Consider the following 19323-nt stretch of genomic DNA (forward strand, 5'->3'; position numbering starts at 1 on the left):
AGGGGAGGGAGGAGGGCGGGTGGAGGGAGGGTGATTGGTGGGATCACGCCTGTGGTTCATCCTGTAAGGGTACATGTGAATCTCTCTAAATGTAGAATATAAATGTTTTAACACAATAACTAAGAAAAAGACATGAAGGTCATGTGAACCAGTTGGATGAAAGTATTTCAAATTGTATACAGAAACAGTATATTGTACCCCATGATAGTATTTATGTACAATGATTTAATAAAAAAATAATAAAAATGTGTGTGTTTGTGTGTCTATATATGTTTCTGTGTGTATATGCAAGCATGTTTGTACACATACATGCACACACACGCACACACGAGAGAGAGGGGGAGAGAGAGAGAGAGAGAGAGAATGAACGAATGTCAGTGTCTGCTCATTCCTCCAGCCTCTGATTTCCACCAGGTCGAGACAGCTGCCCTGAACCGTTATCGGGTTGTGTTCTTTCTCAGGTACTGTTCTCAGAGAGTGTGATGGGACTTTACGTTCTGAATCCTTTCACGTTGAAAATGTTTTTCTTTTTCTGCTGACAGCTGAATCATGTTTTGTCTGGGTGTAGGATTCTTGGATTCTTGGATCAGTTTTCCTTTTCAGTCTGTACATTATTCCAATGTCTGTTCCATTCCAAAGTTATAGATGAGAATGCCTTCAGCTAGTCTGAATCCCTTGCCTTTGTTAAGTATTAATAACTTTTGCTTGCAGTCTGGAAGCTTGTATAATTTTCTGTTTACTCTTGAAATTCAAGTATTTCCTGGATTCACTTCCTGGACTTAATGAGACTTTTAATCTGCAGGCTTCGGTCTTACTTCAGCTCAGTATAGTAAAATATCCAGCCCCGTATTCATTTAATTATAAGATTTCTCTCATCCCTTCTTTTTTTTATTTTTTTTATTTTTTTTCTTTCTCTCACCCCTTCTTTTCTTTGTCTTTCTCCCTGAGTCAGTTGCATGTGTCTCTCTCTCCTACTTTTTTCCTGGAATTCCTGTTATTCTCCTGCGAGGCTGCTGGATCTGTCCTCTAAGCCTCTTCTCTCTCCCTTCATGATTTCCGTCTCTGTGTTTCCTCGCTACTTCTAAATATTTCATTCACTTGATCCTCAGAATGTTAATTTGATTTTCATCAGTGCCCATGGTTTTTTTAGTTCTCCTTTGGAAATTTTGAATTTAATCTTAAAGTCGGCGTCTATAGTTCTGGAAAGTCTTTCTTCCGTTCTTCTCCTTCTCACTGTTTTCATTGGTGATGTTTTCTTCCAGTGTTTTCATAATTTCTACTTTGGTGGGACTTGCCTCTTACAGATGTTCTGATCTTCCTTCAGGTGAACTAGTCCCCGCAAATTAGTTATTTGTTTCTGTTTTGTCCACTCTTGGTTCGTGTTATTTTGACTTTCGCATAGGTATTCAGAGTCGATGTGGCATTAACAAATCTGATATCAATGAAAGGAATGGGAGTTTCTGCCCTGGCATTCTGGCCAGCAGTGAACCAACAGGCAAGCAGAGAGTGGCCCTTCTCTCTTAGAGGGGCCTGGGCAGGGGCAGCATTCCTTATGGCTGTTGACCCTGGGGTCAGCCTGCAGTGCAGCCTCTGACTCTCTAAGGCCTCATCTCTAATTCTAGTCCTACAAAGCAAGGGTGGAGAGGCGGTGTGGCATAATGGGCTGGTAGGTGCTGCTTGCCTGAAGGTGAATAGCTGTGGGGGAGGTCAAATTTTCCACTGAAACTCAGGCGAGGGGGGAAGGGGACGGGAGTGGGGGTGGTGGGAAAACACTTGTCTGAATAGAGGCTTCAGGGAGAGGCAAACCTTTGTTCTGCTGTTAATATCTGGCTTTTACCCGCTAACAAAATGAGATCCTGTACTTTCTCTCCTGGGAGTTCTGGAGAGCCTGTGGCCTCGGATGCACTCTCTAAACTTCGCCATTTCTCTTGCTTAAAAGCTCATTCGTGTTATCCACCAGTTTGATTTACTGAGACCCAAATGAATTGGACCCTTATGGAGTTTGAATAATCCTGATGGAGGATGGAGTTGCCAAAGTCACGTGTAGTCATAAAATTTCCTGCCTCGTCTTCACTCCAAGCACGCTCTCCACCCGTGAGGACTAAGACATCTCCACCCCTTCCTTTACCCTTCCTTTACGGCGAAAGAAACCTACCTGGATTAACTTAGTTGCACTGTAAAGTGCTGAGTCGTTTAACTCGCTCTGTCACAGAGCACAGCAAGTGCGGTCACCATTCACTTGGCTCATGATCTGGTGCATTACCTGGGCTCGGTTGGGCTTCCCTACTGGGGTCTATGTTGCCTGTCCAAGACATCCTGGGGGTGTCTGCCCAGTTGGGGCTTCACTGTTCTTCTCCAAGTAGCTCTTACCCACCTCATGGGCCCCGCACGGTATCCCAGGTATCTGCTCCTTGCATTGCCAGAGGTTCAAGAGAGTAAGCAGAGGCACCTAAAATCTCTTGAGGCCTAGACTAGGAGCAGGTGTGCACTCACTTTTCAGTAGGTGACGGAATCCAAAGTCTAGAGGTGGGAGGGGAGGCCCTGCCCACCGCCTTGCAGTGAGAGGAGGAGGGTGTGGGGCACTCATAGCCACACAGCACAGGACATGGACTTGTGGAGGGATGGAGACTGTGGCCAGGAGCTCAGGCTACCTCCACTGTTAAAAACTAGCGTGGTCTTTCCGACTTGTAACGGAAAGGAGAGAGCCTGAGTTTAGCTTGAAGGTAGCAGGGAAACTGGCACAGAGACAGATCTGGACCTGAAGGGTGACTTGGAATTTGCCAAGTAGACAAGGGTGGGTGAAAGGAGCGATAATCAATGAAGATGGAAGGAAGGCGGAGGAATAGCCGTCTGCACACATGATGGGGCTTTCGCATCGAGTTGTCCTGTGTGGCTGGGTCACTGGAGACAGTTTCTCTGGACTGTCTTTTCACACTATTTCTCTTTCTAGGGAGCTGTCAGAGCAAATGCAAAAGTCAGCATTTCCGACATGGTGCTGGAGGAATTTCACCTCTGTCTGCACGCCCGCCGTTTCAGCACCTGTTCCATAGGTGGCCACCTTCTCCATACATTAAAAAATCTCACTTAGATGACGGGAATAATACACAGCAGTACATTAAGTTTCTACTGGGTGACCACTGTATATAGAGGGTGCCCCCAAAATGTATGCAGACTTGAAGAAAGGAAAAAACTGTATTGACGTTCTAATGCTTAATATATACTAATAACAGGAGATGAATACGAGTCACGTTGAATGCCTCTTAATTGCAGAAGGCAAACGTGACTTGCATATTACAAATTGAACAGTGTTTTCCTTTCCTAAAATGTGTGTGCCAATTTTTGACAGCCTCTGCCACTTAGCGCAGCTCAGTGTGCTCCGCCATCTGTACCTTATCTAAGGAATCATTAATGATAGATGACATTTATTGGCTTTCAGAAGACATTCAGGCTTTACTCAATGCCACCTCCTCTATGGAGCCCTCCCGGATATTTCTGCCCCCGCCCCCACCAGATTACATCAGGTTCTTCTGCTAAAGGCTTTCATCCCCACCACCCCCCCACTTCCTCCGGAGCATTTTATGTCTATCTGCTGGTATTGGTTTTAGTTGTGGTGGTTTGATCGGTTTCTGTCTCCAGCTAAACTCTCAGCTTCTGTGACAGGAGAGGATCAAGTCTTTTGCGTACCGCTGGTTCCCTGAGGCCCAGCATCCTTGTAGGAGTGTAGTAACGGAACACGGGCCATTGTTAAGTGTGTGAGGGAATGAGGAAACCGGTGGGGTACGCCCAGACTGTTGCACCAGTGAGTAGATGTGGGCTGTGTTTAAAACTGTGCGAGCTCCCGGGTTTACCGTTTACCCGTGAGGAGGAGACAGAGCATCTCCATTCCTTAAGGCTTCCATTCTGACAGTCTTCAGTGTGCTGTGACGTATTCCGAGGGAGGCTGAGATACTGGTGAGGCCGAGATGAGCAGGGCTGGTTTTGTTCCAACAGTTTATAAATCAGAGATTGATGTGGCAGATTGTGTTTCGTGAGGTTTTCCCGGGTTACAACATGGTGAACAATCGGAAGGCAGCAGGACTGTAGGGAAGATGGATAAAGAAGCGTTAATCGCACAGCTTGGTCAGGGCTGAGCTACAAGATACTCTCCCTGTCCTGGGGGTCCGAGGGGGCCTAACCCGGAACTAGAGTCTCAGTCTAGGCTGAGGGAAGAGTTTGAATTAGAAGAGTCCGGAAGCGGGGGGAGTGTTTTTCTAATTTCCCTATCTTGGTAAGAGCAGGGCAAAGCCACAGAAGTGTATAGAAATGTGACTTTATTTTTTAATTTCTTTTTTTGAGACAGTCTCACTCCGTCCTCCTGGCTCAAGTGCTGTGGCATCATCTTAGCTCACAGCAAACTAAGCTCTTGAGCTCAAGCCAGCCTCCTGCCTTAGCCTCCAGCCTCAGCCTCTGCCTCCTGAGTAGTTGGACTTCAGGTACCTGCCACACACCCAGTTTCTATTTTTAGTAGAGACGGAGTCTTGTTCTGGCTCAGGCTGGTCTCCAACTCCTGAGGTCAAGCAATCCACCTGCCTCAGCCTACCAGAGTGCTGGGAGGAAGCCATTGAGACTGGCCTAAAAACATGACTTTTTCAGAGAACTTCAAATAATTTTTTTTATTGTTAGACTGTAGGTTAAGGCTGAATTGAGGAGAAATGAAGCTGGAAAGAAAAATACCCTTCAGCATTCAAGTCTAAACCCCTTATTGCTTTAGACTAGAAGGCCCATATCCATCACTTTTTAAAACTATTTTATTAGAGAGCATTTTGAACATGTAAAAAAGAAGACAGAGGAGAGTAATGATCACCTGTGAACCCCTCACTGAGCCGACCAGCCAACAGCAATCCTTGGCTAATCCTGCCCCAACCACAGGATTAGCCGTTCATTTCACCTTCTCATATTATCTTGAAGCAAATCCTAAATATCCTATCATTTCATACTTAAAATTTTCAGTATGTATCTCTGAGTGATGAGAAATCTCCTCCTCACCTCTGTTTTTTTTTTTTTGCAGTTTTTGGCCAGGGCTGGGTTTGAACCCACCACCTCTGGCATATGGGGCTGGCGCCCTACTCCTTTGAGCCATAGGCACCACCCCCTCCTCACCTCTTTTTAAGGAGTAAGATCTTACTATATTTCCTGGCTAGCCTAAACTCCTGGGTTTAAGCAATCCTCCTGCCTCAGCCTCCTGAGCACCTGGAACTGCAGGTGTGTGCCACCATGCCTGGCTTGGAGCCTTTTTTTAAACATAGCCACAACTGCCAATATTATATCTAAAATTTAATAATTCAGTTTTATTAGTGTTATGATTTCTGATTGTCTCACAAATATCACATAAATAGAGATATAAATACAAATGTTCTTATGTACAGTTTTATCAGGATCCAAATAAAAGGCTGTTTCATTTTTGACAGTGAAAAAAGGTTCTATCCGTAATCAACAGGTATATATGGAGATTTTTGAAATCCAAATAGGGATATGCATTGTCTGTGTTGGTTTATTTGACTTCTCCAGCACGACTGCAGCTGTCCGGGCGGGTGTTTGGCAGCATGTGAAGGAAGCCTGCCTAGCTCATATTGTTGCTTCCTCCTGTCTCCTGTTTTCACAGGTCTCTCTGCTCCTTGGTGTGCAAGTGGACCTACTCAGCAGAGAAAGGCTGGGATGACAGTTTCTGGAAGATGGTTGGTTTGGAAGACATTGTTGCAGATAATTATAACAAAATAGGTAAAATAACAAAGAAGTCGTAAGACCGGGCATATGTATGTACATGTGAAAATACCTGCGAGCGGTTTTTTGGTTACTGTGGTTTGTCTTTTGTTTCTTGTTTTTGTATGCATTACTGTATGGGAATACAGTTCTGTTTTTCTAGGAGAGGTAAGTCAATTGTGACTCGTAGGCCCTTGCCGTAGGGCTTACGTGAACTGAACAGAGACGGGTGCTATGAAAATCTGCATTAAAGTACAGAATCAGAAGAAGAAGATGGAGCAGTTGAGAATAGCATAGTCAAGGGGCTGTTTGCGTCAGTACAAGAAAAATAGTTTTGTGAATCAGGATCATGGCACAAGGCAAGGCTAGGGTCAAGAAAGGATAAAACTGAAAAGATCAAAATGAGGAGCAAGACAGAAATTGGAGCGTGAGCCAGGGGTCCCTGACGCAGGCCTTAGGGCCCCACACTCCCAGCTTCACATAGAGATGACCAGGTGGTAAATCTCGCCTTCCGTATGCCAAGCACATTTCTCTACGTCAGTGGTTCTCAACCTTCCTAATGCCGCGACCCTGTAATACAGTTCCTGTGGGTTGCAACCCCCAGGTTGAGAACCACTACTCTTAAGTGTTTCACCTACCTCGTTCCATGTAGTTCTCCCAACTACTAACAAAAGCACCGTTACCCTGTTTACAGGTGAGAATCGGATTACTGACCTGTCCAGCTGTGCACAACCAGTAAATAAGTCCAGATTGAACCCTCCCACTGGGAAGCCTAGAAGGACCCCATGTTATGGGAGTACAAATTTCAGCTTCAATCACTTAATTGTTCAAGTGATTTTTAAAATCAGATACCCCCCTCAAAAAAGTTGCTTGTTTCGTACTGAGTAGTCCCATGATATATTGAAAATAACTTTACTGTAGTACATACTGCTTATCTGTTTATGTGTCCTGATCCCGCACTAGACTGTGAGCTCCTTAACATAAGAATTTTCCTTTATTTTCCTTTATATTGCCAGTAGTAGTGTGGAGCATGACATATTTTCATAGCTGAATTACTTGATTAATTTAAGTGGATGCGTTCATGATCACGATGGTTGATACTGGGTGGCTGGCAATTTTTGCTTTTGCTTTTAAAAGCTATAATGATATTTATTGAATTTAGCACCATCTTTGGAAACTTGGGTCCAACTCTGGTTTTCTGATTATTTTTACATCTTTCTGCTCTTTTTCTCCACCTCACCCAATACACATGTTTAATTAGCATATTAGCTCTCCTAATAGAGCAATGTCTACAAGAAATAGTCATTAGGACTCTATAATGTTAATCTACTAGAAAATTTCCAGAGTAACTTTATTAGATTTTGGCTGTTAAGTTAATGGATTTTTAATGGATGTCCTAAGGAGGCAGATCATTAAGCAGAATATTGCTGTCCATGAATTAAAACTTACCCATTCTTCAAAATTAATTGTGTAATAGTTCCCTTTGATTTTCATTCTGGTGACTTGTGCCTGAAGGTTTAGTCTGAACCCAGAGCAGAAGGCATTTGAGAGGATGTTTCTTGTCTGTTGTGACTTTCAGAAGCTCCTCTGGAAGCTACCTCCAGACATTGTTTAGCAATTCTTGGAACGATGAAGAGTGAATCTCGGAAATTTCCCTCTAAAGTGTTAAACATTTCCAGTGGCCTCATTGCCCGTCAAGATGTGGGCAATCTAGTACAAAACCTTTTAGCAGATTTGAGCATTGAGCCTGGTGGATTTGAGCATTAATACAATTACCATAATTCGCTCCATGTGCAGCTTTTAGCCAAGTCTTTACCAGCCTTCCTGGGCTCATGCAGTAAATAAATGCTTTACCCGAAAACTGAACACCTCAGCAACTGTGATGGCCTTATGGAGGAATATTTTTGAAATAAATTATTTATGAAGTGTAAGTTAAGGATCGAATGCAATATTTATATGGTGCATTTCAAGGACAGGGGAAAAATTTACAGTGTTTTAAGTAACTACAAGCAAGTTTCCAAAGCTTAAATATTACTTCCTAATGCCTTAATTCAAGGAAATATTTGGATGATTTTGTTTGGGAACATTATACTAAGTTAGGAAAAAATAGTTTGTGGATCAAAAGAATATCGAGATATTTCCTTACAATTGAAACTACACTGGTTGATTTAATGTTCAGAGATGATAGAGAAAACCCAAACCTAGTTTTCTGGTAGGGGGATTATATATCCCTAACACTAAAATGATCTGTGTCCAATAAAATGATCTGCGTCCATAAATCTTGCCCTTCAGTTCCCTGTGAATCATTCCCAGGTTACCTATCTAATCCTAAACATCTATGAAATGCAAACAGGAAGGAAGAGATCAGCAGGGTGAAAGGACCCTTAGGAAGAGAAGCAGCATCCCACCTGCTCTAATCGATTATCCAGGCTCTCTTTCTGTATGTCCCAGTTGCCTTTATACTTCCTGGGAAAAGTGCCTTGTTGTATTCCTGGGGTAGGCCACTTTATGAAAATTCATGTGTGCAACAGGGCTGAAATACAACGTGGTTATTTGCATTACTGAGAAAGCTTTGTTATATGGAAGGATTCAGCGTGTTAGCTTGTAGATCATTCCTTACTTGGGATCAAGGAAACCAGGCAAAGAACAAACAGAAAGCCCAAGTAGACAGAGTTACTAACTGTTAAGTGAGAGGCAGAAGTGAAGATTAAGCATAAAGATAAAGCATATTTGGAAGAACACAGTTTCTTGAGGGCAGGGAGGCTGCTTTTTTAAACTGTTTTTTTTTTTTTTTTCTCACCCTTTGAGACTGTATTTCAGGCGTCAGATGCCCTGGGTGCAATCACTTGGCACAGAGTAGACATTGATAAAATATTTGTTGAATGAGTGAATATATGTTTGAGTCAAGGATTTGATAAATAAGTCCCTTTTTAGCTTCAGTTGGCCCTAACACTCAGTAGACCCTCCATAAATTCTCTGAATTAAATGGCACTACTAGGTGACAGAGAGACTGGTAATTTATTTTGTAAATTCAGTGTTCACCGTCATCCCTCACTAACTCCTCCTACTTAAGAAGGGACGGTTGTGGAAGTCATACCCTGAGTCAGATGATAGCTACCATCCAACTTCCTCCCTGTAGCAAACCTCTCAGGCACTGCTCCATGATAGGAAATATTACAGATGCCTTTAACAGAAAAACAACAACCCTCTATTTTAGAAAGGTTAGGGATTTCACTTTTCCGTACAGTAAAATAAGTCCAATAGTAGCTGAGGCTACATATTAGATATTTTTGTCCTGCAGGTTTATTTCTGTAAGTAAAGAATCTTAACTAGTGATATAAATGTGCTCATGCTCACCATGTTTTGCTCTGAGGTCTAAGCAGTAGAGGGCAATTCACAGACCCACCTGAAGCAAAGTGCATTATTCGCCTTGCTCCGTCTGAATCAAAGAGCTTTGGGTGGTGGTAGGGAGAGGCCTCCTGCTTCTTTTTGGAATCTGGCTGGACCTTGGGACCAGCATGATACTGGTTTACCCACTCATTGGCAGGCTAACAGGCTGAGACAAAGAGGAAAAGAAACCTGGCTGTACTTGCTTGAAGCATGCCGTACTTAATCTGCTTGATATGGGAACTCAGAGATCTCACTGGCCTGGGGACAGGTGGTTCAGAAGAGAGTCTGTCTTAGCTCCTTTTCTCCTACTATAATAGAATACCTGAGCATTCAGGTATGGTTTGTAATAAACAGAAATTAATTTGGCTGTATGGTTCTAGAGGTTGGAAAGTCCAAGGGCATGGTGCAGCCATCTGCTTGGCATCTGGTGAGTGCTTTCTTCCTGCGTCACCCCATGATGGAGGCAAAATAGCAAGTGTGGCCAGGGGAGTGAGAGAGGGCAAGAGGGGACCACGCTCGGTGTAATCAGGAATCTGCTACTGAGATAACAACACTAATCCATTCATGAGGGAGGAGGAGGGCTTGAGATACTGAGATACTGAGATACTGCTACTGAGATAACAACAGTAATCCATTCATGAGGGCTTGATCACTCCTTAAAGGTCGTGCCTTTTAATATTGTCATAATGGCAATTAAATTTCAACATGAGTTGGGGGAGCATGCAAACATGTGCAGCAGAGACACATGCCAAGCCAGCACTGAATCCATTTCAAGGCTGTGGTCCCACGTCCTCTGTAACATAGCATCATGGATGTTACGTCCTCACAGATCAGCAAAATGATCCCTCCTCCTGTAGGTGGAGTAAGTGACAGTATAGAGGCAGGAAATTGGAGAATTCACCTCAATGCTGCTCCATCTCGGAGAGAAGGGGACATCCCCTTGTGGAAGGATACCAAAGGGGTTTCTGCCAGCAGTGTGCATCCTGACCAGGGTTGGAAGCCTGAATCCGCAATGCCACCTGTAGTTGTGGGTATTGTAAAATCCTTTTTAAGCTACTAATACTCAATGTTCTGATTTGCCCAGTAGAACTGGACTTGTTTATGAGGACTGACCTGTTCACTCTTTAGAATGTGAAACCTGTTTTCAGTTGGATATGAATGAGGTGTGTAATTCACTGTTATCATTTCTGTCCTCAGAGCTCTGCTGAACTGCTGTTGCTACTGTGCATCATGGGATATAGATGCTGTTTATACTAAGTTATCTTGGGAGGGCTGGAGAAATGTTGGGGCACAGGTCATTTCAGCCACTTCTAGGCTATTGTGCCCTGTCCTACAGTTGCCTCTCATGTCCTGAGGGACACTGGCCCTGTCAGTGCTCCAGACCAGGCTTTGCCTTTGCCCTTCACCCTGAGATATTACCCCTTTTGATAAAGGTGGTACTTTTAATTTTGGTCCCAGTGGAAGGCAAGTATATATCCTCTGACTATTGAACTACCTTATTTTATTCTTAAAAATCAAACGTCTAGGCTGGATGTAGCGGCTCATGCCAATAATCTCAGCACTTTAGGAGGCCAAGGCCAGTGGATTGCTTGAGCTCACAGGTTTGAGACCTCCACCTTTAAAAATAGCCTGGCATTTTGTGGCAGGCACCTGTAGTCCCAGCAACTCAAAATGCTGAGGCAAGAGAAATGGTTGAGACCAAGATTTCGAGGTTGCTGTGAGCTATGATGCCATAGAACTCTACCGAGGGTGACAAAGTAAGACTCTGTCGGAAAAAGAAAAAAATCAAACTCTACATGCAGCTATTCAGTTTTCCCAGCACCATTTATTGAATAGGGATTCTTTTCACCCATGTATGGTTTTGTTTTCTTTGTAAAAGATCAGATGGCAATACGAGGATAGTTTCATATCAGGGTTCTCTATTGTGGTCTGTAGTCCCATGTCTCTGTTTTTATGTCAGTGCCATGCTGTTTTGCTTACTGTAGCTTTGTAGTATAGCTTGAATTCTGTTAAAGTGATGCCTCTCAATTTGTTCTCATTGACTAAAATTACTTTGGCTATTCTGGGTCTTTTCTGGTTCCATACAAAGCATAGAACTATTTTTCTTCGATCAGTGGAAGATGATCTTGGTATTTTGATGGGTATTGTAGATCACTTAGACATTTTAACAATGCTAAGTACAACCTCTATGGAAAATAGTATAGCAATACCTCAAAAAACTAAAAGTAGACTTATCATGTGACCTGGAAATTCCACTATTAGGTATTTACCCAGAGGAAAAAAAAAAGTCATTTTATATAAAAGACACACATCCTCAAATGTTTATTACAGCACAGTTTACAATTGCAAAGATGTGCAATCCACCCAGGTACTCATCAACACAAGTGGATTAATAAAATGTGGTATGTGTCTACCATGAAGTACTACTCAGACCTAAAAAATATCGTGAGCTAATACCTTTTGTAACAACCTGGATGCAACTAGATACCATTCTTCCAAGTGAAGTATTACAAGAATGGAGAAACAAACATCACATGTACTCACTATCAAATTGGGACTAATTGGCCAACAATCCACGTGCACACATGGAAGTAAAACTCAGCAGAAACCAAGCCGGCGGGAGGAGGAGGAGGGAATGGGCAGATCCACACCGAATGGGCACAGTGCACACTCTCTAGTTGATAGGCACCCTTCTAACTTGGATTCAGACTGCACAAAAGCAATTCATGTAATCAAAACGTTTATACCCCACAACATTCTGAAATTAAAAAAAACAAAAGACTTCTCTTCCTGATGGAAACTAGCCTAGAGGGCTGTGTGCTGGTTAGCAATCGGCACAGTCATGCATGTGTCCAGCCAGGTGCTGGGCCAAGAGCTGGGGATGCAAAAGTGAATTGCTGTGGTCCATCCCCTTGGGGATCTCATGTCTGCTGGGGCACGATGGACAAATGAGTCAGCCATCTCAAGGTTTTCCAGTGAGCTTACAGATGTCCAAAGTCCTATCCGGAGAAGCAGAGCAGAAAGCCACTGGCACTGGTGGTGACACCAGGAACCTTCTCACCATGTGGCATTTGAGATATGTCTGTGCAATATGAATGGTAATTTATCAGGAAAGAGGGAAAATGTTTTCCAAGGCAGAAGAAACAGCACAGGCGTGAAAGTGGGTGGGGTGAGCATGAACCGCTGGGTGTGACTGGAGCTTAGTGGAGCTGGGGTGAGGTGAGGAAGAGTGACAGAGGCTAGGAGAGGAGGCAGGCAGAAGAGGAGGCTGAGGGCTGATTTCTAACGGGACTTCTATTCTTCCTGGAAGATGGGGCCACTGGTAAGAGCTTCAGTGTAGCAAGATTCGCGCCATGCCTTTCTATAGGTGATTAACTACTACTCCTGTCAATGCTGTCAACAGACTGAGGGCAGCAGGAACAAGGTAGAGGTTTGACAGCTGCTGTGGAGACGAGAGAGTGTGCATGTGTGTGTCCCAAAGTCAGTTCTTCCCTAAAATCACGTTACCCCCGAGCCACCCCATCAAGGGTTGCTGTGAAGCTGAAGTGTGATATCAGACCTCTCAGGACGGTGTTGTTTACGAAGCTGCCGAAATGGTCACTCTTATCATTTTTAAGTGCACCTTGGCATCAGGAGGACAGGAGCATTTGCTCCCTCAACACTGTGTTCCAACCCTGTGCTCCCACCTCTTAGATTCCCAGAACTGCTATTTCAGCTGCCGGCCCTTCCAGGAATAACCCTGCAGAACCAGCAAGGCAAGGGAGCAGTGATGACCACATCATGGCAAGGCGAGGTAATGGCCTTCAGAGGCTTTGCTGTGTACAAGATTTCATGGAACTGCTCTTCTGTTCAATATGGTGTCTGGAAGATGATTGGAAGTCCCCCCAATGTGAGGACGACCCCCTGCTCCTCTTCCTGCTGCTGGAGAACAGTGACTTCACAGAACCCCAAAAGGATCATAAAACTTTTCCTCCAATGGCCTCATTTTATAGAAAAGGAACTGAGCCTTAGGGATGGTGGGGGGTGGATTTCCTGGGTCTTCGAACACTTCAGTGCAGAGGTGAGACCAGAGACTAGCTCTTCAGACCCCTAGTCCTATGGTTATCCCACGACTCCCAGCCCTGTCTCCTGTTTCAGCTTTTATAACAACTTTTGGCCACTGAGCCAGTCTGATGCTGTCATCTGAATGGAACTAACCACTAGAAGACATCTCTGAGGGTGAGCCCTATCACAGGTGAATTCTCCAAATCCATTTCCAGTCTTTAACCAAGCTAATGCAGAAACTGGACTTTGCCCAAGTATCCGGGACATTTGGATCTGGGAATATACCAGTCAAGCTCTTAGGTGACTGATGTAGATAAAGTAGAATAAGTAAGTACTGGATTAGCAGTTGTCTGTTTTAATAGTGAAGAGACTGGTCCCCGGAGTCAGACTGGCCTGATTTCCATCCTGCTCTGCCATCTGCAAGCCATGCCGTCTCTGCCATGTGGAATTTGAGGTGAGGTACTTGATCCTTCTGAGCCATCGCTGGTGTATTGTGAGTATTAATAGACGGGATACAAAAGCAGACGGCTGTCAATTTTTTGAGGCCGTTTGTCTCCTCTGTGTAGCACCATCATTAAATACCTGTGTGATGGGTACGTAGGTGATGGGGACTGAGGCCCAAACCAGAATCCTGGCTTTGTCCACACAGCCCAGCCACCCAGCACACCGCACTCTGTGGTTCTTCTCTACCTCAGTACCGGGAACCTCCGTTCTCCCCGTCACTCAGCACCCAAACCTAGGAGCCATTCCTGTAGTGTCTCTCTCTCTCGTGCAGCTTAACCTTTGATCCTTCAACGAGTCCTTTTTGCTTTGCTCCAAAATGGACCCAGAAGGAGGCCTTGCTGCCCCATCACTCTCACCATCCTGGTCCAAAGTGCCTTCATCTCGTGCTGGTGTGGCAGCCTCTTAAATGGTCTCCTTGTTCCCTTCCCCTTTCTTCTGGCAGAGTCTCACTCTGTCAGCCTGGGTAGAGTGCTGTAGTGTCATCATAGCTCACAGCAACCTCAAACTGGCCTCAAGCGATCCTCCTGCCTCAGACTCCTGAGTAACTGGGACTATAGGCACCTGCCACAACACCTGGCTAGTTTTTCTGTTTTTCCTCGAGACAGGGTCTTGCTCTGACTCAGGCTGGTCTTGAACTCCTGAGCTCAAGGGGTCTTCCCGCCTCGGCCTTCCAGAGTGATAGTGCTGGGATTACAGATGTGAGCCACTTCGCTTGGCCACTCTCCTTGTTTCTGCCCTTCTGTCTGGTAATCTGTTCACCTCACGAGTGACACTTTAGAAATTTAGAAATGTGGACCAGATCATGTTACTGCCCTGCCTGAATCCCTCCACTAGCTTCCTGGTGCAGCTGGGGGAAAATGTATCTTAACTCTCTGCCATGTTCATGAAAGTCCCGTGTGACCTCCCCTTTGACTTATGTTGCTTACCAGACCTCCATTGATTTCATTGTCCAACTACAGTGTGGACCTTTCTGCCCCTCGGACATTCCCAGTGTCTGCAGCTTCTGCTTTAACCCTACGCTCTGTCTGGCGTGGCCCTTCTCAGAATACTCACATGGTTATTGCTTTCTCTTTGTTCAGCTCTCAGCTCAGATGTCAGAGAAGAGCCTTTGCTTACCACCTGCGCTAACACTCTGTTCTGCCCCAGTGGTATACTGTTTCTCTATTGTATTTCTTTGTAGCACTCGTCATCTCTGACATTAACCAGTCACTTCTTCATGCTTTACAAATATTAACTTATTTGGTTCCCTTAACAAGCCTCAGTAGGTACTATCATCTTCATTTTCCTAATGCAGAAAATCAGGGCACAGAGAGGTTAACAAAGTTGTTCAGGGTCACACAGGAAGTAACAGAGCTAGAGTCAGTTTTACTCCAGAGTCTGCACATCTGACAATGAGGCTGCACAGCCTGCCAGGCCTGTGCCGGGCTGATACAGCTGCAATGCTCGGGTCAAGATCAACAAGAGCCTCACTCCTGGCCTGATTGTATCTGAAGTCATGTGCTATCATCTGTGCCTTGCATCTACAGGAGACGGACCCAGGTGGAAAAGATATTAAATGCTTTAGAGCTAGTAAATTTGAGAAACAATTGAACAGTCTTGGCTTGTCTAATCTCATGAAATTACCTTGCCAAAGTGAAAATATTCATAAATTATAGAACTGGATTCCAGTCCAGGGCTGTCCAGCACCCAAGCCCCTCCTCAGTGGTGCCTGGGGGAGATTACTCAAGATGGCAGAAGGTAAGTGCTGCCTCAGAGGTTCTGTGTTCCCTTTCTTTGAGGCAGCACAGGGAGGGGAAGCCCAAGGATACGCTCTCGGAGGAGAAGAGCCACTCAGCTCCTTGGAATTCTGGAGGAGGAATGGCGTGACACCGTGCAAAGCTGCGTGCATTTTAATCACATTCAAATTAACAATTCAGTTTGGGGTTTTCCCCCTTACTATGAATGTTATGAACTTGGGACTAGCTTCCCGACCTTCACTGGGCATCTGATGTCCTGCCACTATTATCATAATTCACTTAATTCAATGTTCTTCAAAGACACCCACTCAGAGTGGCTGCCCTTCTCTATTGCATGTGACATGCCATAGCTCTTCTGCTTACTTCTCTTGGCTACGTAACTGGTAGGTGGTGGCTTTGGCCTCTGAGGTGGCCCTTAACCTCTGCCTCTGCAGCACCTCTGCAGTGCCCTTCACCCCGGTCCCGTGGAGCTGTGACTTCGAGATACCCGTGACCTTTTCAGTTCCCAGCACAGGCTAACCTTTCTGAGAATCTACATCAGCGGGCTGCGGTGGCCAGGGTGGCAGGTCACCAGTTGACTGATGGCCTGCTCCCTGGTTTGCCAGCAGACCCGGCATTGCCATGAGCCCTATTGATCCCACAAGTTTCCCCGCTGCTCAGACGGCCTCTGCGGGTGTGAGGAGGTTGTGAGTCATGGACCCAGCACCCTGCTACCCATCTGTTCTTGTGGAGATGAGAACCAAGATGATGTCTTTGTGGTGTCGTAAAACCTAGAAAGACATTAAAAATTCCGTTAAATTTTCATGCCCTTTTAGCTTTTGAAACATACAATCTATTAGGAGGAGGGGGGAAAAAAAACCAAAACAGCTACTGCAATTTTCGCCCACCGCTCTCGCATCAGAGGCTACTTAAGGGACCAGGTAATGACTTTACAGTGTTTATTAACCCTTCGTGTTCTGCTTCCCTCCCCCCAGTCTTTTCTAGCAAGGATCTGCATCTGTACTTCCAAGTAAATGGAAATTACAGAAACTTCAGGGGATGTTTAGGATATGGACCTTTTGCTATGTCACGTGTTGTTCTGCCATGAGCATTGTACATGGAGATATACATACTGGTGATGCAGGACTGTGGGGGAGAGGAATTTATTTTTAAAATGCATTTTAGGTTCATGGAAAGTACATGCATTTTGGAGCCAGATAAACATGAGTTTGAATCCTGGGCCTGTCATTTACCACCTGTGTGACCCCTATCAAACAAGTTACTTAGCGTCTAAGAGCAATGATTCTCAACCCTCCTAATGCCGCTACCCTTTAATACAGTTCCTGTGGGTTGTGACCTGCTGCTCTAAGAGCCTCAGTTCAACAACCTGCCATTGGGAACACAGTACCAGGTAGAGACCTGGTAATTTTTTTTTTTTTTTTTGAGACAGAGCCTTAAGCTATCCCCCTGGGTAGAGTGCCATGACATCACAGCTCACAGCAACCTCCAACTCCTAGGCTCAAGCGAGTCTCCTGTCTCAGCCTCCCAAGTAGCTGGGACTACAGGTACCCGCCACAACACCCGGCCATTTTTTGGTTGCAGCCATCATTGTTGTTTGGCGGGCCCGGGCTGGGGATTCGAACCCACCACCTTAGGTGTATGTGGCTGGCGCCTTAGCTGCTTGAGCCACAGGTGCCGAGCCGAGACCTGGTAATTTTAAGGACCTCACACAAAGACCTCTTCATGTGACCTCATGGGAAAACTCTGGTCTGTTCTGAGTTCCCAAAGTATTTTCGGTTTCTCTTGGTTTTTCTGAATAATTACCTTTGTTATCTCTCCCTCATGTTGAGTAACTGACAAGATATCCCTCACCAGTTTGTCTGCTTGAGGATTTAAAGCGAATCGAGACTCATCTCCGGTGAATTCATAAGCCATACGTACAAATCTCTAGCCTCATCTCACTTCATTTTGTCCCCATCTTTGGTTTTATTTAATCTTGAACCCCATTTACCTTATTTTATCTTTGCCTACCAGTGACAAGCTGCCTGAAATACTTTCTAAGATAAGGTAGCGCGTAGAAAAACCTCCAGAACAGGCCAAGCATGGTAGCTTGCACCTGTAATCCCAGCACTGGGGGAGCCCAGGGTGGGGAGATCACTTGAGCCTACATGGTTGAGGCTACAGTGAGGTGTGGTTATGCCATAGCAGTCTAAGCTGGGCCACAGAACAAGGCTTGCCTTAAAAAAAAAAAAAAAAAGAAAGAAAGAAAGAAAAAGAGAAAGGTCTGGAACCCAGGGAGTACTGAGTAGATATTTGGTAAATGAATGGCTGAGTCCGTGCTGGAGAATACACATGCAAACACATTTCCGAGGAGGGTGAAGACCAAAGAGGGGGTGATAATGAGCTTATGCCTTTGAGATATTCAAATAAAAGCGTAGAGAAGACAGCTGGGCCTGTGCTGAGAAGATAGGTGAGAGTAGAAATAGAGATTTGGAGGCTGTCAGTATGGATGATATTTAAGCTGTCGATACATGTGTCAGACTCTGGGAGAAGAGCGATGGATCTGGGCGAAGGCTTTCAGGACTCCCTTGCTTTCAAGCCCAGGTAGATGTGCTCAAGAAGGGGCTGAGGGTGTGTCTGCAGAGACAGGGAGTCCGTAAGGCCTGAGAGTTTAGGACCGGAGGAAACAATCTCCCAGGAGGCTGAGAGAGGACGTGAGATGAAGCCTGGACATTCCATTTGATATACTGCTGTGGGGACCTTAGTGTGAGAGCCATTTCATTATAATAGTGGGGCAGAAGCTAAGACCTAGGAGAAAGCCGTCGTGACCACAGTAGCTGCAGCTAACATTTACTCAGCTTGGGTGCTGTGCCAAGTACTTACTGTGCTTTATCATATTACAACTACTGGATGAGATACGTGGTCACCTCACCCCACTCCCCCTTGCTTGTCGAAGAAGGAAATAAGGCACAAAGAAGTTAATCAGCCAAGGTCACACGGCTGGGTTCTAGCCAAGCGTGTCAGATGTCAGAACTCGGAATCATAGATGGGAGAATGGAGTCAGCAAATTTAGACAGCTCTTACAAAATAGGAGTGGAAGGGACAGAAAGAGACACGGGAAGAGTCACTGGGAAGGGAAGAGGGTGGCAGCAAAGGGAGTCTTTGGTTGTTTGGTTCATCTTTGGAAGATGCAGGAGATTTGCCTGAGTGTGGGAAGGTTCCAGGAGGGAGTGCTAAGTGCTGACACCAGAGAGAAGGGAGAGTCAGTCCTGGACTGTCCAGGGAAGACAGAAGCCATTGGCCTTGAGGATAGCCATGCAGTTTTAATGGAGGGGAAGAGCACAGGGACGGGTGCGGATCTGATGACCAGCACTGCTGGGAAGTGCGGAGTTGGGGGGCAGCCCTCGTGTGACTTCTGTGTGAAGTAGGAGGTGAGATGATGACAGGATTGAAAGTTGGAGAAGAGTGGAAAGGTTGAAAAGGTTTAAATTCTCTCTCTCCCCAGAGCATACGGGAGCAAGATGATTAGAGAAAATCTGGAGGATTGTCACAAGTGGCTGAGAACCCTGCGGAGGGGTGGTCGTGAATTTATGAGGAATCTGGCCTGTGCTGGGGTTTTCTCTGGCGGGGCTCAGCCTTCTGGTTGTAAGCCCAGGGGAAGGAGTTCTAATTGAGTTTTGTCAGTCTAGGTGAATAGTAGCATCTCCCTGTTGTACAAGCCCTTGACACCGTCCTCTCCTTTATCCCCCACAGCTAGTCAGTTACCCCGTGCTGTCAGTGTTGTGCTCCAGATAGCTCTGTAATCAAGAACGCTCCACCTTTAAATCTACTGCGTCTGAGTTTCCGTAATCTCTCACCGGACCAGGACCATGCCTTTTTCTCCCGTTGTGCACCCTGCAGCTGAACGAACATTTTATAATGAAAATATAAT

At 45.2% G+C, this 19323-nt stretch overlaps 1 protein-coding gene across 5 annotated transcripts in view; it reads left to right on the plus strand.

Moving 5' to 3' along the window:
* Window positions 1-19323, plus strand: part of FGGY (FGGY carbohydrate kinase domain containing) — a 417013-nt gene that overhangs the window by 153193 nt on the left and 244497 nt on the right. For all 5 annotated transcript variants that reach the window (XM_023515082.1, XM_012807209.2, XM_023515085.1 and 2 more), the window contains exon 6: window positions 5642-5757. In XM_023515082.1, coding sequence (XP_023370850.1) covers window positions 5642-5757 — 116 coding nt within the window. The remainder of the gene's footprint in view (window positions 1-5641; window positions 5758-19323) is intronic.

The sequence above is a fragment of the Otolemur garnettii genome, unplaced genomic scaffold (assembly GCF_000181295.1).
Source record: "Otolemur garnettii isolate 467f Iridium unplaced genomic scaffold, OtoGar3 scaffold00066, whole genome shotgun sequence".
Classification (NCBI taxonomy): Eukaryota; Metazoa; Chordata; class Mammalia; order Primates; family Galagidae; genus Otolemur; species Otolemur garnettii.